General features: G+C 37.4%; 1 protein-coding gene across 1 annotated transcript in view; it reads right to left on the minus strand.

Moving 5' to 3' along the window:
- Positions 1–16,951, minus strand: part of pkdcca (protein kinase domain containing, cytoplasmic a) — a 26,803-nt gene extending 9,852 nt beyond the window's left edge. Inside the window, exons 1-3 of the mRNA XM_046874006.1 lie at positions 15,675–16,951; positions 5,809–5,931; positions 1–111 (exon numbers count right to left, since the gene is read on the minus strand). The exon at positions 1–111 is cut by the window's left edge and continues 164 nt beyond it. Coding sequence (XP_046729962.1) covers positions 1–111; positions 5,809–5,931; positions 15,675–16,379 — 939 coding nt within the window. The 5' untranslated portion in view covers positions 16,380–16,951. The remainder of the gene's footprint in view (positions 112–5,808; positions 5,932–15,674) is intronic.
- Between the last annotated feature and the right edge of the window lie 8,764 nt (positions 16,952–25,715).

Raw genomic sequence — 25,715 nt, forward strand, 5'->3', positions numbered from 1 at the left:
TAGCTCTCCATCTACCAGTACAAACTGCCTGGGCCTGAAGTCGAGCAGGGTGAGTGATCCGAGCGGAGAGTGCGCCAGGTAGTGGAGCAGACGTGCCAGACTCAGGCAGATCTATAACATGTTGTGAAAGGGCAAATATCACTTTTGGTACTCTGGATCATGTTACAAAGGGCTTAAGTATATAGCAAAAAGTTCTTTATCTTCTATCATGCTCACAACTTTTGTTACTTTACTATTTATTCTGTATATTCTGTATATTCTGAGTTATATTCTTACACAGTTTACATAATCTCCCAAAGAACCACTTCAGTGTGTGTATGAAATCGTACGTATACGTAAGTGCCCCAATGATTAACACTCCTATTGTGCACAAGGGTGTTAGGGGTCAGACGAGGCCAAGTGAGACTGGGGCCGTTGGTGTTGAAAAAAAAAATGTCTAGAAAGTACGCAAATCCCCACTACAATGGCGCACGGATGAAGCCCGAGCAACAGAGCGATGAAGAAAGTGAGTGGGTGAGCACACACCGACAAAACCTGGTTTTAATGTACTCAAGAGCAGGATGCATTGAATCAGCTGGGCTTTACTCAATAAACTGTGTGGTGGTGTTTTTTTTAGATGTAATCAAGCTAATTTTTGGTAGCGCAAAAAAAAAAAAACTTGGAGATCTACTCTAGTTTTAATGCATTCAAAAACTTGGATGTACATACACATGCAAGTTCTGGATTTGTGTGCATGCTTAAAGCAACTACACAGAAATAAAAATGTTACATTTGTATTTTCAATGCCGGTTCAACTAAAATGTCCACATGTCTTGTTGTATTTGCCATGGTCGAGATTAGTGGCTTTGAAATCCTTCATCTATCGTGCACAGGAAATGGCTCTGAATGTAAACGAGCCGTTTGCTAGTCAGCAGGTTTTTCTTTTTATTAGTTCTTCATATGCAATTCAAATGTCCCTAAAGTCTTTCTGCAGGGGTTCTCTTTTTGTCCAGCATGCACAGGGCCAGACAGTGCTTCCCAGGACAAAGATGAGAAATCATCAAGGATATTTCAATACAGGCAGCTTCATGTATAATGGAATCAGTGAAGTCAGTTTAAAGCCATATTGAATCATTTGTACAGTCAGTTGCTGTATGTCTGTGAAATGAATTTAGGATTAGGACAAATAAGTCATAAAGAAATCATAATTCATTTCTTTTCTTTTTTACACAAAATACTATATTGCGTAATTAATGTACAGCAAGAACAGATTGCTCCAGTAAAAGTAATTTTGTATTGTTCTGTATTGTTTTAAGATTTATAATCACACTCTTGATATCACCCAAATGATGATGGGTTCCCCTTTTGAGTCTGGATCCTCTCAAGGTTTCTTCCTCATAACATCTAAGGTAGTTTTTCTTTTTCCACAGATGCTCATCAGGGATAAATGCACACCATTCACCTTAACTGTTAATTTCTGTAAAGCTGCTAATATATATTAATTACCCTAAATGCATTTATTGCACAATTAAATTCACAGATCATTGGGCACAATGTATCAAACTCTCTGAAACATGAACCATAAAACTGCTTGGCTAAATCTAGCCAGAAGATACATATGACATCTATATCCTCATAATATATGTCTTTTAAATTTGCTTTTTAAGCTGCACTAGAGATTCTCCCTTACTGAACTCAGTTCAGAACCTTTTCAGTACAATCACAGAAAACCTCTATGATGTCACCTCAAACAATAAGTGCTAGTTTAACTACAATCCAACGAGACTAGTTAGTAATTGCTATTAGTAACTACTTAGTAATTGTAATTGTTTTGTTGCAAGCTATACACATTATAATAAACTAAATACTACATATAAATTATAATGTTGTGCAAGCTAAAAGAAATATTGTTGCTCTATGCATAAAAGCATAGCAGGTAACACAGCATAATCTAAGTGCTATACAGGTTTTAGCCTGTTTAATTATATGCATTAGCTTATACTATGCTAATAACAAAATGAGTGATATAGCTGCATACACACCTTTATCTTATGCACGTTTCCCCCCTACTTCTTTTCTCTTTTTCTGAATTGGTCTCCTGAGGGTCTAGGTGTTTTTTGTCATCCATAAAATTTTGATTCAGTTCTCCTTACTGACATGATGTCACCCAAACTTTGCCCCTCTTTTTTGAATGTATGAGTGAGGGAACTTCACTGGGTGGAGGAAGTGCTCGAAATGAGTCAAGTGTTATGGGGGTCCCCAGTTGTTGGTGTGTGGGTCTTTCTGTCAGATTGAGCTATTTAATAATCTTACTAAAATAATCTATTATCTTATATAGACCCACTAAGTCTATATTTTACTTGTCATGGGGGGTCCCTAATGCCTTATATGGGGGTCTCGATCCCCCCAGCACCCCTAAATTCGAGCAATGGTGGTGGGTGCACACTCCAAGTCCCGAGCAAGTTCATTCACCGTGACATGATATAATAATTGACGCGACTATGCAAATGAGAGTTAAAAAAGTAAATAAACAAATAAATAAACAAATAAAACAATGATTGATTTTTTTTTTGCCGCGACCCGTAAGCATTGGAATAAATTAGAACCCAGACGAAGACACTCCAAAATCTAGAGGAACTTCTTATAAGTGTGAAAGTTATTATAACATGGGGACTAAATATGAAATGGGATTTTCTAAAGTGCATGTAAACCCTTTGATCAGGTGCCCACAAACTGTTGTCCATTTAGTGCATTTATTGTATAATTAGGAAATGGAAAAAGCATGCAAAATATGCAAAAATAATATGTAAAAATATAAAAAAAAAATGAGTATAATGCTATATTACATGTATGGTAACAAAACCTTTTCACTATTTTTAATACATCATCAAGCAATAATCAAGCAAAATGGATAAATACCTGTATTCATAAAAGCTTTTGGATGCTCATTTTGCAAGAAATAGCAGCCTTATTGTTAGCATGTAATATATACATAAGCATGTGTACATTCCAAGCTAAAGTTAAGCATCATTTGCTAAAGCAATTGTCATGCTTTCATATGGTTTTCACTGTCAAAAAAAGTAGTGCACATGTTTTATTTTTCTTTTCTGAAATGCCTGATTGTATTTAAAAATCTCTCAACGATTATTCATCACCAATAGATTTTATTCAGAGCTGCCTTTTTCCCCCTACTGCTCACTACATTCAAAATTAAAATTTATCCCACATTGTTTCTCTCTGGAAGCCTTTATAATTTGCACTCCTGGAAATTCAGTCGCTTAGACTGATCTGTCAGGAAAAAGAGCAGGAAACGTAGCCTGGCAAATATACTTTACAAAATACCAAAGTATGTGTTGCAGAGGTCTAGTTTCAGGGCCTTTTCATTTGAGAAACTTTAGGACTGGCAATACAAAGCTATGCTCAAAAGCTGAAAAACAATCGGAGTGTTGAGGGGCTGACGAGTCCATGCTGAGTTCAGTGTGAATTGCTGTGCTGAGTCATATACTGCTGTGATGACAAATAGATGAGTGCGGCGCACTCCACCGAAAATGCCTGCCGTGTGCTTCCGCTGCAGGCTTTGTGTGTGTGTGTGTATGTGTGTGTGTGTGTGTGTGTGTCTGTGTGTGTGGAAATGTGTGTGTCTGCGTGTGTCTATAAAAACGCTGTTAATCTAAATCTGCATGATATGAACAAGTAAATAATGTTTTAAATGCAGTACTCCACACACTCTCATTGTTCTTTGCAAAATACTAAAACAAACACATGAGAACTTGAGATATGGCACAATGAAAAAACTCTGAACGCTCTCTGATTGGTCATGAACCTTCAGAACAAGGTTTAACACTTCTACCATGTCAGAATTTATACTTTAAGCCTTCTCATATTACAGCACCGATGAACTTTTCTAGACGGTTTCTAGACACCATAGCTCGCTGCCAGCTGCTAGGTAAGTTACTCCTTCTTGCACATTATTGTGTCTATGGTAACTTCAATGGAAGAAAATTATGTAACTGTAGCAGTTTTTCTCAGTTGCTTTGTTTATGTCAAGCTGATCAAAAAATCTTATATGCAGTCAAATAAAAAAATGATCATTGTGCTTATGAAATTCATATATGCCATACAGAAGAAATGTAACTTTTTGCATTTTTAATCAGTGTAATACAAACTATAGTTTATATCAAGAAATACTGAAACTGTGTCATTCGGACAACATGGAAAAACATTTTGACGATTTTGTTTATAAACAATGACAAAAGGACTTGTCATTCTGGCACAAATACTTACTTTTAAGAAATGAATTAAGGATTTTAAGTACATGAGTACAGTGCAACCTTAATACTCAGGTTATGTTCTATGACCCCTCGCGAGTAACAAAAAATCGCGAGGTTTTGACTCTCGTTTTGATGGTTCCTTTTTCAAGGGGAATTGTACATGCACTGTACTGTAAACTCAACAGAAATTGTGAATTACTTGTCATAAATGTTTTATTTACTATTTGAAATAAATAATTTAATAATATAATAGTTTCTCAAACATTTTTATGTAATTTATTAGTACAAACTCTGTTTTGAAATGTTACTCGAACTTTGGAGTCACTCGTGGCTTCTTGCCAAATATCAGACTTTTCACGAGTTACTCTTATTCTGGTTCCAAATGAAAAGTCGTGAACTATCGAGGTCACGAGTGTCAAGGTCACAAGTATCGAGGTTCCACTGTAAATCCAATGTGTGGTGCTGTTTGGACTAATTGTTTTGAGAAATGCTTGTACTGGTTTGCAAATAGTAAGAATGATTCAAGAAATGCTCCAAAGCAACTGAGAAAAACTGCAATATGGTGTAATTTTGTGTATTATTGAAAGTACTGCACCACTTTAACAGTCGGGGCAGAACGAGTCGAGGTAGATTTAACTTTAACTCCATGGAAAAGTCTTCTGGACAGGCAGCTTTTGCGGTTTCTTGGTAACATGACATGCTGTTGAGGGAATAATTTTTTATAGCTGTTATAACATAAGGAACAAGAGGAATTGATTTTTCTTGGCTGTTCCACAGCAATAATTGTAAAGTATAATAATGTAGATCTTTAATTAATAAAAAAAGTTTTTATAAAAAATGCCTTTGGAAAATTGGAAATGAAATAGTTCAGAAATAGAGTGTGGAAAAACGATCAACTTCTGCATGGTAACAGTAACTCTGTTTCATGGCAGCCCAAATTACAGAAGAACAGTGTTAATGACAGCAGCTTGTACCGAAATTCAAATATGTTTATATATATATATATATATATATATATATATATATATATATATATATATATATATATATATATATATATATATAGATAGATAGATATAGATATATATCATGCTGCGATATGATACTGAAGCCATTGTTTAATTCCTCAACATGAGTGGAGCTGGGCACAGGAAGTAATAGGAAATTATTTTCCTGGCCTGCAGTAGTGAGGGCAAACTGTAGGGTCAGCTCAGTCATATCTCTGCCACATGTCAGAAGGGGAAAGGAATTATCGTTGATGCCACATGCACAATGTGATCCGGACTACCAGACACCTTCTCTCACACTGCAACCGTGCCCAAATTCACAAAGCTAACTTTCTGTAACTGTACTCTATGGGCAATTCCCATCAGCATAAACTTAATCTACAGAGCATAAAGAATGCTATGTTTCATTTTTGTTGTGTCTGGTTTGCGTGCTAAGTTGACGTGGGTTCAGTATGTACAGTACGAGCCGACTCCCCTCCCACGCTTCCTCCTACAACAGACACACAATTGATGGAATGTGTGATATGGTGCAGATGCAGACACACACTCACTCGAAAACGCTCTTCCCAGGGTGTCTGCAGCAACTGGATCATCTCTAGAGGGCTGCCCAGCTCCGTGATAGCTGTCACAGTGTCCTTGATGTCGTTGCTATCCTGGTAGCAATAGCCGTACAACTGCAGGCGAGAGACATAGAGAGAACACAGGGTGAGAGAGGGAAAGAGTGAGAGCTGTGATATTAGACTGTCAATCTTGGCGAGATAACAGCACTGTGTAGAATTTCACTGTTTTGACTCAGACAGGGAAGATTGTGTGTGTGTGTGTGTGTGTGTGTGTGTGTGTGTGTGTGTGTGTGTGAGAGAGAGAGAGAGAGAGAGAGACTGGTGAGAGCAGAGTAAAGTATCAGATTAGAGATACGAGTAAATCAGTACCATGCTTTAAAGTCACCAACTGGCATGAGTGAAGTACAATGAGCCAGTACCATTAGGTATGGAAATTTAATTAGGAAGCTAGATCATGTGAGTGTGTGTAAATCAAGTGCATGGGTTAGGGTTAGAGGGTATGTGTGTGTAGGGGAGTGTAGAGTCACTAAGTGTCCTTTTCTCCCATACTACTGAGGCACGCATGCCGCTGCATTTGGCGCTTTGCTTACAGAAACATTTTCTTTAGCTAATTTGAGCCAAAGAAGCTAGTTAAACTTAAACAGCATGAAATTTCATCTGGAAGCAAAAACAAGCCGTGGGCAACATGACCGACCCCTACCATCGCTAGAGTCTCTGGCTACAAGGGAAAAATTGCTGATCATGCTTATTAGCAAATCAGAGCCTGTCTTCTTCCTTGCTTTTTTTTTTTTTTGGTTGGTTGGGGGGGAAAAAATCCACCTAGGTTGTAATCAAATCCTCTAAAGACCATTAAAGCATAGCATTCACTCTGTGTGTGTGTGTGTGAGAGAGAGAGAGAGAGAGACTAATTTTAGGAAGGAACGCATATGCGGTTCTATAGTGTCACACCAAGCCTGTGAACGTACTGACACCTTCGAACAGAATGTAAACATCTATTCCTGGAGTGACACTCCTCTGAACATGGACAATTTCTGCCACCACTTACATATGATACAATAGTCAAGATGCTAAAAATGACGGTGCCAATGCCATGTATCTTAGTCTTGCGTGTCATGAAGGCCAAGCCTTTTACACACATGATCACAAAAACACATATTGGAAGGACATCCATGGCAACAGATTTGGGCAGGCCTGGCATACTCGTTTTTGTGTGTGTGTGTGTGTGTGTGTGTGTGTGTGTGTGTGTGTGTGTGTGTGTGTGTATGTGGCTTGAAAGAAAAGCACTCTGGGCAGACCCTAATGGAAAGTCCTTGTCACACCACCATGCTCCTTGTCTTGAGGAAGCACACAATTTCATGCTCATTTCTGTTAAGCTTGTTTTAAAAATTTCAAGTCAGATGCTATTGCAAAGGTCTAATGTAGTGTTTGATCAATCAACAGCTGCTGGAACTAATAAAGTATCATAGTTCGGTTATGACGTGCTAAAAATGATAAAATAAATATGGAACAAGTTTAAGCTGATGTTAGAGCGCTGCTACTAACAGGCTAGAGGCAGATGGGTTTCATCTAAGCTGTGGGTGTGTGAGTGTGTGCGTATATGGCAGACTCCTCCTCCTCCTGCTGGAACTCCACAGCGTTGTGTAAAGAAGATAACAGAGAATCTGTGCTTGCCTGCTTGACCACATGGTGCCATTTTGTCTGAAGTCGGGTCAAAGGTCAACCTGCCTGTCCTATCTGGTTACTCAGAGTATCGTTGCATTTCTCCAGTCCTCCTCTTTGTCTTTTTTTTTTTTTTTCTAACAACAGAGCATCACAATTAGATCCATTTGCAATATATTTGTGGCTCTGTGCAGAGACTGTAAGAGAATCTGTTCCACACAATACTGCAGGGAAACACTGCACACTAAAGCAATATTTTGGCTTTTCAACATCTTTTGGTCCCGAAGCCCCTTAATGAAACACAAGGCCTGGTCACGGGTGTTGTCCAATTTGCACCGCTAGCTGTTAGGATAACGTCGCCAGCATTCAATGGAATAAAAATGCCAAAGCATATGGCCTTTATTTCTGTTCTGTGATTAATGAATATATATAATTATATGTGTGTGCGTGCGTGCGTGCGTGCGTGCGTGCGTGCGTGTGTGTGTGTGTGTGTGTAACAAAATACATATATAAACAAAGTATAATTATAATATATTTATCTATAATGTTTTAGGAATTTAGGAGCAATCTCACAATAGAAAATACACAGTCAAAGTAGGGGAGGTTACAAATATTCAGGGTTTGTGCTTGGTGCGTTTCTTTGGAGCCCATCTGTGAGAAATCAAACAAAATCAGTCTCGCACTTGTTTAACTTCCCGTAGATTTTATGTGACAGTGAACGTAAAAAACAACCTCCAATCACTGTGTGTTATGACGTTTCCACGTTAAGCGGAACGGTCAAGCGTTATGACACCCGAAATTCGACTTTGTAGCTTTTTCCAGTTCTTCTCTATCTCACTTTCCACAGTGCACAGCCAGAAAAAGTGTCTTGTTGCCAGCTGTTTGATCGATACAGTGGACGCATTCATTTTTCGCACAGGTGCTAATGCTAAAAAAAACCACAGACAGTACAGAGTGCACAAGAAAGCTTACTCATAAGAGAAGCCGAACTGTATCTATCTACCCAGGCTCCAAAACCATACCAAACCCAGACTGTACGCCAAACACCCCAAGGCTTGTACAAAAGCATTTCTGTACGAAAGTGTTATTAATTTGGAAATACCTGACAGTCTCGGTGCACGTGCAAACACTGACACGTCTGCCTCTGCCACAATGTTTTAACACCCTGGCAGCGCATCAAAACACCTACAGGGATAGTGATGTTTGTGTAATGGGACAGGCCAATGGCAACCAGGTGTGTACGGCTCCGGGTCAGTGAACGAGCAACTGTCCACCAGAACAAGAGGGGCTCAGAGACGTGTGCATGATCCTAATCGGGCGACCCAGGTGGGTGGTGAATTATAGCTGGGATGAGATTCAAGCTTGCGTTAAGTGTGTGTGTCGTGTGTGAGAGAGCGAGGTCGGGTGCGAGGGGTATAATTTAGTGCCCTATTTTCATCAAACTGTGGACGGAACGCCGCTGGAAAGAAACGCCGCTCTGAGTCATTTCTCCCTTGGTGGAAAACTAGTGAAAAACTGCACATATCACTGACTTACTGTGCATTTAATAGGGGAATAAAAAATGTATAATTAATACTTATTTGCTCAACGAGGTGAGTGTTTGCAAACGTTTTAAATATGAGCATAAACACATCATGCTTTCCCTCAATATCCAGATTCAGCAAGATTTTCTAATTACTAGAACCACCCCCAGAGGACAAATCCATAACAAGTGGCACTTAATAAAATCCAGCCAAGCTGACATCGTCATGATGACAGCACCTAAATGAAATCTCTTCACCTATAAATATTTGCACAACACCGCCCAACCCTCTCTCTCTCTCTCACTCTCACTTTTTTTGGAATCCGGAGCTGTGAAGAGAGCTACTCAAAACAATCAGGATCTTTAAGAGCTTGTGTGCGACAGAGAGAGTGTAGGAAAGTGTGAGATAAAAATCAACGTTCGCTTCAAGCCGCCTCTGTAGCCAGAAAGTCTGCTCAAACAAACAACGTGTTGCAGAGACACTGAGCAGGACAGGAGTGTGACGCCTAAAAGAAATCCAGGCACTGTCCTGAGGAGAGCTCTTGTTGAGTAAGCACTTTCATTTAGGAATTCCAAAAAGTTTAATCATTGACAGTAGTGTGAATGTAGAAAATGTAGAAAATGATTTATAGTGTTACCAATTTCAGTGAGAGACTTTTATATATATATATATATATATATATATATATATATATATATATATATATATATATATATATTACATGTACATAAATTAATTCATTAATAAAAAAAATTAAAATTTTTAATTATATGGATTTTTTTTTTTGTAGTCGGCCCTTAACCATTTGCTGATTTGATTTTGAAATTGATTGCTGATCAATAATAAGCATAAATGCATATGACAAAGTATATCTAATAATTAATTTCTCTGTATTGGCTACTATAGATATACACAAATCTATTATATTTTTAAAATCTGGCCTTAATTTACTGCTATCTTAATACATGTACTGCATCACATACTGTCACCACCTCTCACTCACTCTGTGTGTGTGTGTGTGTGTGTGTGTGTGTGTGTGTGTGTGTGTGTGTGTGTGTGTGTGTGTGTGTGGGTGTGTGTGTGAGTGTGCATGTGTGGGTGTGAGTATTAGCCTACATTCTTGATAAGTTATAAAGTTATAAAGTCTCTCCTCCTCAACTGCCCATGTTGGTATTTATGTTATAGATTTATTAATTTCTTGTCCTGTATGTACTAGTCACCATATACACAAAGAACCAGCGAAGATCACATTGTAATCTGCAGTGTGGACATTTAGAAATAAAGATCGGCTGTGTGGAGAAAATGTATTGTGTGTAGGGTGATTTTGTTGCAGTATTGTGTTTTTTTCAGTTGGTCTGATTAAATTGATGGTAAAGCATTATGTACAAGATTTAAACTTATTTTTAGTTTCAAGTGAAGCTTTACCTCTTTCGTGGATAACAAACAGTGTGTAAAATTCAATGTATATACAGAATATTAGTCTAATTTCAAATATGATCAACTGTTTTGAACATATGTTATAACTGATATTATATTCTTACAGTTAGAACATGTGTTCAGTTTTTGGCATCAGTATAAAATGAATATATATAACTGTCTATTTTTTAGGCAGAGTTACAGGACTCAGTAACATCTTTATAAAAGCCAACATAATTACAGTGGTGTAAAGTATTTGAGTAGATGTACTTTGTTACTATACTTAAGTAATTTTGGTTACTTTCTAGTTTTACTGAGTATCAAAGATATACGCTAGTTTAAGTTTTACTCTACTCAACGATATTTATGATTCAATAGATGTACTTTTTACTCCGCTATATTTTAATGGACAGTGTACTGTTACCAATTACATTTTGCACCTCTGCTGAAGGTTCAAAACTCCCTTCCTGCATCTACTGCCTGTGAGTTTTTTATTTTATATTTTCAGTCCAAAAAAAGCTGAAATAAATTCCAAAAACTTTGATACCCAGCTTTTGTTGAAGTCAAATAAAAATATTGCCGAGTCTCTGAGACTGAGAGCTGCATCAAATCAAAGTCTGCTCTGATTATCTAGTCTTACTTCATCACTTTGTACATGATACTGTAAATGTATTTTTTATTAAAAAATCCCTTTTTGAAAGATGGCTTTTCTACTTTTTGTTTTTTTTGACTGACTTTTTTTTATCCTTGTTTCCCTCTGGTATGTTCAAGTTGTTGTGTTGATTTTGCAGTGTTAAAGTGTACAATTTGATTTGTATTTTAGGAAATAAAACCTCACAAATGAAATGTTTTTTTAGCTTTTCACTAACTTGTGTCTTGGTGTTGACGACTAGTGCATCTATGTTCAATATAAGTTAAATACTCATATCAATGTACTGTTCAAATCAGAATTAGTTACATGTATCCATACATTTACTCAAGTATGATTTTATTTTCAGATACTCTTTACACCCTGAATAAATAAATGCCACTTCAATTGTATGTACAGTAGTGGTAATTATTATTAATTTATTTTATCATTATTATTATTATTATTATTATTATTATTAATAATAACTGCTCCAGCACTTTTACAAAACGAATGGAAATGAATGTGTCTGTGCTGAATTTTAATGTTTTAAAATACATCAAATTCCAGTCCAAAGCCTGGCACTTTTGGGAGCTTTTCTCTCTCTCTCTCTCTCTCTCTCTCTCTCTCTCTCTAAACTTCCTTCCTGTGGAAGTGAGAGGTTAAAGTGTTAACCCGTGTTTAATTACAGAGAAGGCTCAGGCTCTGGCATTGGCCCTTCTCACGTCCTTCTCCCTGCAGAAAGTAACCCTGTACAGGACACCAAGCTTTTTTATTAACACTAGCTGCTTAATGATTACCTGTGTGTGCCTGCGTGTGTGTGTGTGTGTGTGTGTGTGTGTGTGTGTGTGTGTGTGTGTGTGCATCCAAATGGGTGGGATTATGGATTGTTTTAATGTAATAAAATGTGATATAAATATTAAATATACTTCCAGGAAAAAAAAAACCTTATCAGCCTAACAAGAAGTTCAGTAGAAACATTTATATTGATTCTCTCACACACAGAGACACACACACATTCTCTAAACTCGACTTGATTTATCTTTTGCACTCAAACGTGCTCTCAACCCTCCACACACACACACACACACACACACACACACACACACACACACACACAGCACACTCTGGCTGCTTCTGTCACTATCTCCATCTCTGATCTCCACCGATCTGTCTTGTTCACACTCACACAAACATGGCAGAGGGCACGAGAGTCACTCAGCTCTGCCTAAGGCATAATCACCCCTGACTACTAACCTCACCCCCCCCCAAACACACACACTCGGAGTATGCAACCCACACCACATACACCTCTACCAGTATCACATACACCTATTTATACAGCAGGTGTACACTTTCATTAGAACCAAAAAAAAAAACCCTGCTGTGTGAGTGGATGCGGATGTGTGTTACAGATGTCAGCCACATCCCTCACTCCACATTTCTACCGATTCCTGAGAAAGCACAAGTCCAGTGTTTTTCAAAACCATGCCCCGTGCACTCCTACTGAACCCCGGCCTGGTTTTAATCAAGCCATTATATCAGATCTCACCTCTGACCCCTTGCACTGCACAATTCTGTTTAACATGCTCCTGCCACAGAAAGCGAAAAGCAACACTTTCAGCCCATAGATTGGGGAGTTGAAGCTTCATCTCAGGCAGACCAAATCCAGTACTGCATTTCAAAGCTGAAATGTCAAATAATAATACTTTAGTCGTAATGCGTGTTTTATCTGAGTGACACTCTCCTGCTTATAATTGTAAGAGTATTATTTGAAAAAAAATCTCTGCCGAATTAAGCTGATGTATCAGCAGCCACAGAAGCACACGCTTGCAGCCTAAAGACGTGGCACTGAAATCAGCCCGAGTGTTCACTGAAGCTAAGTCCAGCAATTTGTTCCTCAGATGGGTCCCTGCTTGCTAGACAATCATTCAGCAGTGTATGAGTTAAATGAAACTCCAGACAAAACTAACAAAAGCATAAGTAGGTGTGCAGCAACAAAAATGTTTTACACTCTCATTTATATTTTAAGGAATAAAATACAGTTTTAACTCGTGTGTATTGATTACAAGCAGCCAGGATCGGAAGATTAAACCGTGCCACGTTTGGGGGGGGGAAATTCAAAGCCATAGACAGTGTAACCAGCAGTCTGAACGTTTCAGTCTTATCCGTCTAATCATTAACGATTCAAGACCACAAATCGAGTGTAAATCTATACAGTACGTATCCATTGGAAACAAATTAGAGGGACAGCATACAGCCTGTGGCATTAACAGCACTCTGGATTGTAATTAAAACTTCATTTACAAAACATATTTTGATTGTGTGATAAAATGTATTTTTAAAAAAAACAACATTTTACATAGAAAAAAACTCAAAAAAATTTAAATCAGCTCTCAGTCTAAACAGTGTGAGTTCATTTACTTAACAGGGGTGGCAATTCAGCACTGTAGGTGTTGACTCGGTTAACAGAGGTGATAATTCTACACTGTAGGTGCTAATTCAAGACTGTAAAAGTCAATTCGGCGTGTAACGTGCTCAATCAGTACTGGGGATTTTCTTATTAGTTAGTTACATGAATTAACGGAATGATTGATGGATTACATATTTTAACATGCAATAATTTCGATTCGATTACAGCGTTACCGGAGGGAGTAGCGTTATAAAGATAATCAGAGATTCTGAAATTAAATAATAGGAATGCATTGGTTTGGGCCACAAATGATTAAGCTTGTGATTTGGATATAGGTTTTAGAAATATCTTTTAGGAATATATCTTATAGGATATGACATCCATCCTTATTACGCAGAAGGAATCGGAATCTGTGAAATATGTAAAATATGTAATATGTAAATGTGTCAAACAAAGAAAGTATACGCAAGATCCAAGAGTCCAGCATTAATTGTATCGATATCAATTTAGGATATTAAGTACTGCTTTGTACATAAAAGGTCAGATTTTCTTCAGGCCTAATCTCATCTATTAAAGTGTGTGCTCAGACAAAGAGGGATTTGATTGAAAAAGGATCATAAGACTTTACACAGATCTTTTTTCACATTTCACTTAAATCATTGTTAGTAATAATCATGATAATAAAATTTTAATTGTATTAAATTAGAAAAGAGGGTAAAATACAGTGTTATGCTCTAAGAATGTGTACACGCAAACAAACATGCATGCATTTATAAAATGTAAAAAAAAATCTGACTGTGTTTCAACTACATTAAAGAATCGAAACTGGTTTGATATAAAAGGCAAAGGCCTAATTAAATCCTCTGTATGTTTGGAAGCAGCTCCTCCAAAACCTGTAGTTTCCAAAAATCTGTTCAGTGGGCTGCTCATTACTGACTCTTTGCTGGCTGTAATGCTGGATCCTGTTCTAATCAGCTCTGTGGTTTGGGGATTTTAATTTAGTCGGACTTGCTTTTGTCTGGGGATTTCCTGCTCTGTGGGTCTCGTGCTAAAGCGATCATTTAAACTCTTTGGCTATGTAGTAACAAAAACAAAAAGCCTTCTGTAGTGTTGCATTCATTTATAGGCTGTTCATCTGCGTCTACATAAGTCCGCTTTTTTATTAATTCGGCAGTTTTGCTTAAGGCGTTTGGCGCATGCGCGCGCACACGCAAACGCACACGCTCTCACACACACACACACTTAAATCACATTTTGTTTAAGTTTCACTAATTAACTTTGGCCAAGAAACGCAATTCCTCACCGACGCAAAGCTGAACCAGTATCCAAAACACAGCGATGAAGCGCGCAACACAACACTTCAAAACAGCAGCTCAATTATCTGTGACCCAAACCTGCGGATCCTGTTATTTCAGTTCGGAATCTCTGATTATCGTATGAGCATTATCGCGATATTCGCCTCGATAACGATAAATAAAAAAACCGCTCTCTTATTCTTATTCTTATTCTTATTATTATTATTGTGATTTCTGCATAACCAACTCATTCTTTTCATTCAAATGTATATGTGAATTATATAAGACCCCAACACACGGACTGATCAAGATAACAATAAATAAAATACAAATAAAATACTAAAGGCATTATATATATATATATATATATATATATATATATATATATATATATATATATATATATATATATATATATAAAGTAAGATTCAATCATTTTATGTATAATCACATTTTTTATTGGAAGTTTTTTCTCTCCAATGACGCGCCTAAAGACTAAATGATGCTTCACCAACAGCTATTAAATAAACAAACGGCCTTGTGTGTTATCCCCAGGAGTTGAATACACACATTTAGATGGTGTGTTAGAATAAAAGCTGTGGATCATTTTCACACTCCGTGCGTAAACACTGACACCTCCAAATGCTTATTCGGCAGAAAAGGTGAAAACCAAGTGATTTATAAAGCAAATAATGTATTGGTTCATTTTAAAGTGAAACTATCTGCTAATCTTTTCATCCAATAAAAAAAGAATCCCAATAATAATTGGGTTAATATCTATTTCGGTTGTTGGATATTTGATTTATTTATACTTTAATAATAACATAAGTCGAGGGTGCAGATCTGAGTTCACTACTTGCCAATGTGCATCAAAAATGCACTAATATTAAAGATACTTATAATAATTGTTTTAAAGCTCATACCTTGAGGATGTTGGGATGCTCGAGTTTCTCCATGAGCGTCATCTCTTTGATAATCTTGAATGAAGCGAGCCGGTAACAGTCTTCAGCTGAGTTGTACTTTTTCACGCAGCTCTCCATGTCGTGCCCGTTGAGGTCTACGGATTTAAGAGCCACAGAGAAGCTGGTGTTCAGCTCGGCTCGGTAAACGGCTTTGGTGTAGCCCGAGCCTACAAACTGCACACTGCCTGCTTTCTCCAGAGCCCCGCACCCGAGCGCCCCATCTGACACGCGCGAATCAAGCCGCCGATGGGCTCCGTTACCGGCCGCAGGATCGTCACTTATCCGCGCTGCTCTGTACTGGTCCAGGCTGCTCGTACGCTCCAGATCCATCAGCCGCCTGCGTTCAAGCGGTGGTGCCGCGGCGTCTTCGCCCCGACTTTGGTATCGGAAAACCTCCCCGAGTCGCGCTCGAATCTGGTAGCGGAGATCGCTGAGCGCTGCGGTGTTTGTGGTGCTGGTGCTGGTGCTGGTGGTTGTGGTGCCGGTGGACTCCGGATTTGATGCGGTTCCGGGCGCAGAGTCGCGCGTTCCGACGTCAGAGCGCCTTCGCGCCGCGTCGTGGCTCTGGCGCGGTTCGAAGCCCGGCACGAAGAGCACGTTCATGAGCGTGCCGAGACAAAAGGAGAAGCAAAACGCCGCCGCCAGCACCGTTTTCCGCCGCTTCATCTTGTTCGTGATGATGATGACGAGCAGAAAATAGCTCGGCTTCCCGCCGCCTAGGAGCCTCGCACCTCGAGGCTGCCTGGCCGCTCGGTGCTCAATGGTGCAGACGTGCGAATTAAAATCCGGGTAAGATCCGCGGATCGCTGGATGGATCTCTGGCGCGCAGTCTGTAGGATAACCCTCTCATGTCTTCATCTCGCAGTTATGATTTAGGATCCACCCCATTTTTAGGACCGATTGCGTTGACACTTGGCTCTTCGGCGCGCGCGCTCGAGACCCCCCGTCGGCACCGAGGGTCTCCCCTCACTCACGAGCTCCGCGCGCTCAAGGTGCAACTCACACGCACATGACGTCAGCGTGACTGACAGCTGACTCCAGCTCGCGCTTGAGCGCTGCACCCGAGGTTCGCACTCGGACACAGTGTTTATACATTGTAACCGCGCAGGACTACGATTCCCGTCGTGCATTTCTGCCTTTTTGTGGCACAAATGTGAATTAACGCAAATGGCACAAAAAATACACACTGCATTATTGGGAACTTCATATGAGTTTATTGAAGGATCGGGTCTCAGACACTTCTAACCCACTGCATGCGTGCAATAGAGACGCTCATTTCTACTTTTTTCTTGGTTTTTACTTTTGCACGCCTCGTCTAGATTCGTAATAAAGGTAGAATCTGATAGCATTTTAATGGCATATCTGAATTGGTCTATTAAAGCAATCACTTTGGTTAACCTGTGATATATTCAGCTCCACAAAGTCATTTCCCCCACTGATCTTTGGACTGAATTAGACTTTCGGCTGCAATTCTAAATTAATAGTCCATTCCGTTTTTGGACTCGAGTTTTGTGAGCCCTTTTGCCGTTTGGAAAGAAAGAGGGAAAATGTGTATAATTATGTCTCTGGGGTCGGAGAAGTGAAAGTCTAAATTAAAAACAGACATGAGGCTGGAGAGGAGGTGTGTTTGCAGAAGGAGAGAGAGAGAGAGAGAGAGAGAGAGAGAGAGATAGATAGATAGATAGATAGATAGATAGATAGATAGATAGATAGATAGATAGATAGATAGATAGATAGATAGATGTGATGAGTACATTTTGTGAGTACTAATGAGGAGTTACGGAGCTGCTATTATATAGAGGAGTCCGAGCTGAAGGCCATCCATCAGCCCCGCATTACTGCATTGTTAGCGACTAATTACCCGATGCAGCGAGGAGGAAACCGGGGCAGAGCGGCCAGGGGTTGCTCATGGGCCCGCTATTATTTATAACACTCATTAACATCACTCATATTACTGGTGGGAGTTCAGACACAACGCGCAAAATGCGGCAATTGAGAATAGTTGTGGCGGTTGTTCTCAATTTGTCATGCAGTTATAGGTTTATACACCACACCCTCATAAACATATATTATATTATATTATATTATATTATATTATATTATATTATATTATATTATATTATATATTTTAATATTATTATATGTGATATGTGATATATGTGGTTTTACAAACCACACCCTCTTAAACATTTATTATATTATATTATATTATATTATATTATATTATATTATATTATATTATATTATTCTTTGGCCTCTGATTTAATTCTCTATGTATACATAGTGGGAGAAATACACTATTCCTGTACTTGGGGGAAAAGTAAAAAAGTTTTTGCTTTTGATTGTACTTACATGTGAAATGTAATAATGAGCAACAAGAAATGTATTTTATTTATTTATGCGATTCAGTGTTCAATTCAAATAAATTGTATTTAATAGCGTTTTTAACATTGGACATTCTCCCAAAACATCTAAACAGAAATAAATAAGTTATAAAATGTGATTTTTATGTTTTGTGCATATGAGTTTATAATTTGAAAGTGTATCCCTAACGTCCAAACCAGTGGCGACTGTAGCAAATAAAAACTCCATGAGATGGTATGAGTAAGAAACCCTGAGAGAAATCAGACTCAGAAGGGAACCCGTATTCATTCTGGTGACACGAATGTCCATTCTTTCTTGCTGTTCAGTAATGGGCAGAACAGTTCATGCTAATTGCAGTCCTGTTATTGTAGTAGACTATTTGTATTAATGCAGTTCGAATTTTTGAGTTAAAAGTAAAATATTATGCAATAAAATGAAATACTTATTTGAAATAGTTCAGTTCTTGAATAAAAGTACAGTAATGAAGTATACTGATACACAGGGTATGTGCAAACAGTACTGCTCAGTTAGCTGATAGAAAGAAGGCTACGGAATTTAGCTCCATCTTCTGGGCATAATAATAATAATAATAATAATAATAATAATAATAATAATAACAACTTCTAGCTCTTAGTCGATGATCTTATAATTCGGATCCACCCTTTGTGAGAAGTGCTAGTTTTTCTGATGGGATGAAGTGCATGATGAATTATGCAGTGTTATCAGCTCGCATAAGAAAGGAGCTCCAAAAGAGTTTTAATTCACTTTTTCCGTCTGCAGTGTCGGTAAAAGATTATATAACGTGTAAATCACATAGCTTGCACTTCTGTCTGCATGAACAGTTTTGCATTTTAGCCCCCATCACTGAACAGCTCATGCAATAGCACATATCAGCAGTGATGAAACTGTAATGAATAAGCATATAAAACTGGACAAATAAAAATGGACAAATAAAACCGAATTAAATTTAATTAAATCAGACAATAAATCTTTTATTTAAAAAAATGTGATTTTAGTATATAAAAACGGAGATCCCTGCAGTAGATAGTGGCATACACTCGTTTATAGCACTTTGGCTCAATCTTGATCCAAAAAGAATTGAATTCTCTAAATAAAATTCATTTTTATTGTTTTATTTAATTATTTTTGCACTGATTTATGTTTTTGTGCGTATCATCATGAGATTTACACCAATCTACGATGGATGTAACATGATGAATGGCAGATTGAAAGATCGGCATTACTGTTTAATTAGATTAAGTCACGTGGTCGTTAGTCGTTCAGCCACGCCTACCCACAATAAACCTACTGCGCATAATAAATCAAATAAATGTGTATATGGTGATAATCATAGGGCTGCGCCTTGGTTTGTGTTTCCGATGTCCATTAGTATTGTAGCTCAGGGCGGATATTGGAAACACAGCAGGAAACCTAAGCTGCATTAATCACGTTTGAAGAAGGGCGGCTGGTCCACTGAAAACAAAGAAAAAAAAAAAACCTGTGTGCGGAGCATCGGGTTGCCTTTTGCAAGCAAACCCACGCGTTTAACATGTGAATTCATTTCTAGGGGAGACTGGAGGATTATGCCAGCGAGGATCTACACAGTGACTCAGTCCATTCCTTTGTGTTGGGCGCAACAACCCTGGCCTGTGCTGGGAAGGGTGTAGGGGAGAGGAGAGGTGGGAGAGGGGGTTAGTTAGGAGGGGGTTAATCCTTTTACATTCTTTACTCAGTGGGTGTTAATTAGACGCCGCAGGTAACCTCTCCGTACACATTCATTAGGACCGCAGGGGGTTCACTTCATTACTGTAAGAATGCGTCACAGCCAGAGGCAGTGACTAAAGACATGTCAATCAGCAAGGTGCAAATGCACATGGTGACTGCAGCTCCTGCTGGACTTCACACAACTATCTACTGCATATGTGTGTATAACTTTATATTTTTTATCTGGGTTATTTTTTTCAATATTTGAAACTGAGTTATTCAATATTGGGTGATTCTAGAGTGCTAGTTTGGTCCATATGTCCCAGTTATCTATTATATTCTATTACTGTATACTCTATTATATTATTATTGATAGATAAAAAGATTATTACAAACAGACAGACAGAGACTGACTGACTTACTGATTGATTGATTGATTGATTGATCGATCGACTGACTGACTGACTGACTGACTGACTGACTGACTGACTAACTGAAAGATACATTTTTATTGTCAAAGTCCAAAGAGTAGCTAGATAGATCACCATATCATGGTAGATAGATAGAATCACCATATGCATGGATTCTCTGGGGGAAAGAAAAAGTGAATTCTTAACATTTATCCTCTGTCTCACAGCTTGGCAAATGCATGATTTCAAGGAACAATAGGGAAATAGGAGACGTTCCTTAATTCTTCAAACTCCTCCCTCTGAGCATGCAATGGAAAGGTGCAGACACAAAGGACTTAAAAATCTATTTGCAAATGAGATGTCACTTTAAGGTGCTGTAGAGAAACAATAAAGTGTCACTTTTCGGGACAAGGAACACAATTTCCGATTTGTTTCCCAGAATAGAAGATCTTTGCACATATGCAATAAGGTGAGTGAGTGAGTGTAAGACACACTGCATTATATTAGAAAAAAAAATAAATATAGAATTAAATTTTAGTCTCTAGAAGATTCCAGTCTATTGTTACCGATGTTCATAAAGGACTGGATTATGGAAATAAAAATATTTTATAGCCTTTTTTATTATAATTGTAAATTTTGTATTTGTTGATTTCAAAAATAAAAGAGCCATCTGTGTATCCTGGCTGCCTTAATATTTATACATGTATATTGGATTCAACACAATTTCAAGTCTCAGCCTAAATGATATAGAAATAATAAGCCAAGGAGGTGTCAATCACCCTTTTCCCACTATTGCTAAAATTGTATTAAATCCCACAGCACAAAAACATCAACAGAGCATTAAATAATAACAAAACACAAATTTTAAAAAATGTGTACGAATAAATTTTATCAAATGAGCTTCAGGGGAGAGAAGGCAGGCTTGAATTAGGACAAAATATAATGTAGAAACATATAAGAAATATATAGACACACACGCACATATATATATATATATATATATATATATATATATATATATATATATATATATATATATATATATATATATATATATATATATATATATATATATATATATATTGAAATATCATATATATTGAAATATCATATATATTGGCAATGCAGAAGAGCATGCAGACAAGTCCTCTTGTTTTCAGAGGATCTCATTTGTCTCATTTGGCAAATACATTTGAAGCAATTTCCTCAACGCTTTAATCACATTCATCCAACCTTTATGAATGTGATGTGTAGAAAGATGTGACAAAAGTAAACAAATGAGTCTTATTCAGTCCTATGCTGTCAAAACAAGTCTTTGTGCTGGTCTATCAGACTCTCAAACGTTCATCAAGAAAGATCATTAAAAATCAGTTCTTGTAAACATATAGTTTTTTGAGGTCAGGTGATGAGAGGTTTACTAGTAGGATATAAAGGAGAAACTGAAGAAAAACCATAGGGATTTTAAAGTAGGTATTTTAAGGGGTTTTTTTTGTTTTGTTTCTACCGAACCAGTTCAATAGCAACTGATTTATTTGTTTTTGCACGTAACGTCTTGTGGAGCGGCTGCACATGTGGCTGTGGTTTTCTGAACTGTGTAAACTAAAAGTTTTAATCAGTTTTTTTGTTTCCCTTTCATGCTTTCAATAGGTTTATTTTGTTTCCCTGAATGTGGCAAGACACACGAATCCAAAAGTATGCTTTGGCATTTACTGTGGAGTGCAACTCCTTCAAACATATTTAATATCAACCATAATTCAGCACCTCACAAGGAAAATTGATCGCTCCACAAATTGAGTTCGGATATTTATTTATTATGAAGTAAAAGCCTTTCAATTCACACTGCCTATGATTTATTCGTTTATTTTAAACTGGCTGGGACACCATTCATTCAGAGGATCCTGGATCTTTATTTTCATGCTTTCTTACTACAAATAAATGAACTGTACAATGTAAAATGTCAGTGCATTGCCCTGTATTTGAATAAAATAAGAAAATAATAGCAATTGGCAGTTATTAAAGTGTCACCATATAATGCTTCAGTGAAATTTCATGTCATTCAGAACATGTGACAGACATTTGTTAAACAACACAGTCTATATTACAGAAGAGCCAAAGACTCTCTGCACATAGGTTCCCCCTATGTAATAGAACTATTACAACTATTAGATAGCTTTATTAATTACAGTAATCTCAAACTGTAGTAGTAGAAATGAGGGTCCCAAAGGTACACTAGTGGTCTACTATTTCAAGTAGATTTTCCAAATGTGAATGTGTGGACAGTTTTTCAGCTAAGAGTATAAACGAAGAGATGTTGACATGCAAAAAGTTGACTGTTGACTGGTTAAATAACTAGGTGACAACGTTCTATGTTTCAGTAGAATTTTGCTCATATACATAGATTTATCTACTCTTTCTTGACAAAAACTAAAATTTGGTGAATTGGGATGCAGCAATGGACTCCATCTTTGTCTTTTATTAGCGACTGTGTCTTATTTAAACTTTACTCCGCCAGTGTCAACGCCTGAGGTTTATTTGGGCACCACAAATGCAAACACATGCTAAATGTAAATGAGGAGAGCCTTTAGCTAGTACTACAAAATTCAGTCCTCTATCTACAGCCCTTAATGGCTTTAAATGAATAATAATACAGATAAGCAGTAATTTAAGTAATTAAATAACTGAACCATCAACAGAGGTCTGTGTGTGTGTGTGTGTGTGTGTGTGTGTGTGTGTGTGTGTGTGTGTGTGTTTGTTTGTTTGTTTTAAAAAACTAGTTATATATAAAAATAGTGAATGTTTTAGTTTGCCATAATATTTAGCAATTTAACTCTACGTGTTTACCTTATAGAACATTATAGGCATCAGTAATACACCACATCACCTGAAATGCATTCGACAAAGGGATACAACTTTGTTGAAAAAGACTTTAATTTATCATTTCAAATGGTAGGACACAGCACAAGTTCACAAGAAGAAAAATAATTCCTCTCTCAGCACTCATGGGCATCTCAAAAAAAAAAACTTTTATCTCAGGTCATTGTATCTCCACACTGCTGTGTGGCAGCTTAGTGGTTAAGGCATTGGAAGGTTGTGACTTCAAATCCCAGCCACACCAATCTGCCACTTCTGGGCCCCTTATTAAGGCCCAGGAGCAGCAATAGCTGCTTTGTTGTATGAATAAGATAAAAGTAAGTCCCTCTGGCTTAGGGCGTCTGCCAAATGTCATACATGTAAATGTCCACACAGCATCACCACAAGCTTCTAGAGAGCCAAAAATGTGAAAAGATGCTCCTTCATTCTACATTTTTCCTTTGTTTTAAACCTCAGAAGTTCTGACCAAAGACCTTAAAACCTGTTGTGGTGTTCTCTATCTAAAACATTTACACATTTACCCAACACAATGCATCTGCAAAGGCACCAGCATCGTGGCTGAATACACACACAGTCTTCAGCCTCTGGAAAAAGGTACCTAAGCATTCAGCCCTTACAGCCAAGCTGTATTACCTCAGCAATGAACTAACTTACAAAAATAACCTTGTTGAGCTGCAGAAATCATATTTAAATTAATGCATTTTTGTAGATGCTTTTTCCTCTGACTTACATCAGTTACAGTGCAGACAGCCCTGGATAAATTGGATTTTGGTCTCAATAACTTTTGCTTACTACCCCAATGACTCTTCCATTTCCAGACATCCTTGCAACAATCAAGACAGTCGTAATCGAGATGGCATTTAAATCACTTCTTAGAATAGCCTTTTTAGAAACATATCACTGTCTCAAAGTTTCCCGTATCTCATATAACGGCATATTAGAGCTGTGCAGCTCCTCAGCAGAAGAACGTGAAGAGAGTGAGCACACTCCTCATTCTTTCAACCACACTTGATTATTAGTTATATCTCTATGCCAGAAGCATATGGTCAGGGGTGTGTCATCCGCATAGCCTCCATTTTCTCCACAGCACAGAAATTGACACAATGAGCCCCACCAATCCTGTCCAGCAATTGACTTGTGTTTACAGATTCTTTATATATATATATATATATATATATATATATATATATATATATATATATATATATATATATATATAACTGAAATTGCAACGCATTTCCTTCAATCCTGGCTACTGTCTGTCCAGCACTTTTTAAAAATGGAAATGGAGCATGATTGGGAGAGTCTGCTTTAGATACTCTTTAGACAGGCAGAACAATATTTACAACTGTCATGAACAAGTCTATTAATAGATTCTCAACGTTTGCATATCTTGAGCAAAAATGTAAAAGCAACTGGGACAAACGAAACTAGCAAACACATAGAAACATTATAGTCAGAGGTGGCAAAAGTACACACATCCTTCACCTTAATAGAAGTACAGAAGTAGTTCGGGCTCTGACATGTACTTAAGTAAAAAGTAACCACTACTACTACCTGTTTTAGTGTCAGGCTGGTGACTGGACCTCACGTCATATTAATATTAGGGCTGTCAATTGATTAAAATATTTTATAGCAATTAATCGCACGATTGTCATGGGTTAACTCACGATTAATCACAACTTAATTGTATATTTTTATGTTCTAAATGTACCTTATGTAAGTTTTTTAATATTTTAATCAACATGGCCATGGACAAATATGGATGCTTTATGCAAATGTAGGTTTATTATTAGTGATACTGTACATAGAGCATAAAGACAAAATATACTTGTGCGTGTTTTAAAGTAATTATAGGTGTTTTAAATTATGTAAATCATCAGGACACCAAACGGAACCTTTGCTTGTTTCCACACGGACGGTTAATGAGGTGATACCAGAGAAACTGTACCTATTCTAACTTTCATATGGATTACATGATCTGATTTGTTTTCGATGTGAATTGGTTTATTTAAAAGTTTATTTAAATTTAGACATTTTGGGCTGTCTATTCATATATTTATTATGTCTGTGAGGTATTCAATGAGATTCAGGTTGTTTTAATTATGTGTCTGTGGAGAGAGATGACAGACAGAGACAGCAGAGAGCGCCCCCTGTGTGTTTTTTTATTTTACAAAAGCACAGCGTTTTGTTGTTATTATGAGTGTATACAAATAAAAGTAGACCCTTTACAGATTCGAATGATGCATTGCTCTTACTTGTATGACCGAAAAGAGTAATTTAAGTTTCAGGGTTATAAGGAAAAAATGCTACAAAACATGCAGGCATGTTTGTTGACCCCCGAGGGATAATCGTGCGCATCTTGGCGCAAACTTGGCGCATCAATAAAACAAATGTTTAAGGATTAAAATTATGTTTCTGTGGATTAAAATTATGTTTCTTTATTTTGTTGATTTTTTTTAATATCTGAGTAAAAAAGGACTTTGCAAATAAAAGTGTGTTCCGTTGGAGGTTTTAATTTCGCCTCTTCTACTTATTAATTTATTTATATTTTCAATTAAAATGGTAAAAAAGAAATGCACGCTGCTTTAATTAATTAATACAATTAGCGCTATTCAAATGAATTTGCGTTAACAAGTTATAAACAGGTTCA

Source organism: Silurus meridionalis, chromosome 2, assembly GCF_014805685.1.
Source record: "Silurus meridionalis isolate SWU-2019-XX chromosome 2, ASM1480568v1, whole genome shotgun sequence".
Classification (NCBI taxonomy): domain Eukaryota; kingdom Metazoa; phylum Chordata; class Actinopteri; order Siluriformes; family Siluridae; genus Silurus; species Silurus meridionalis.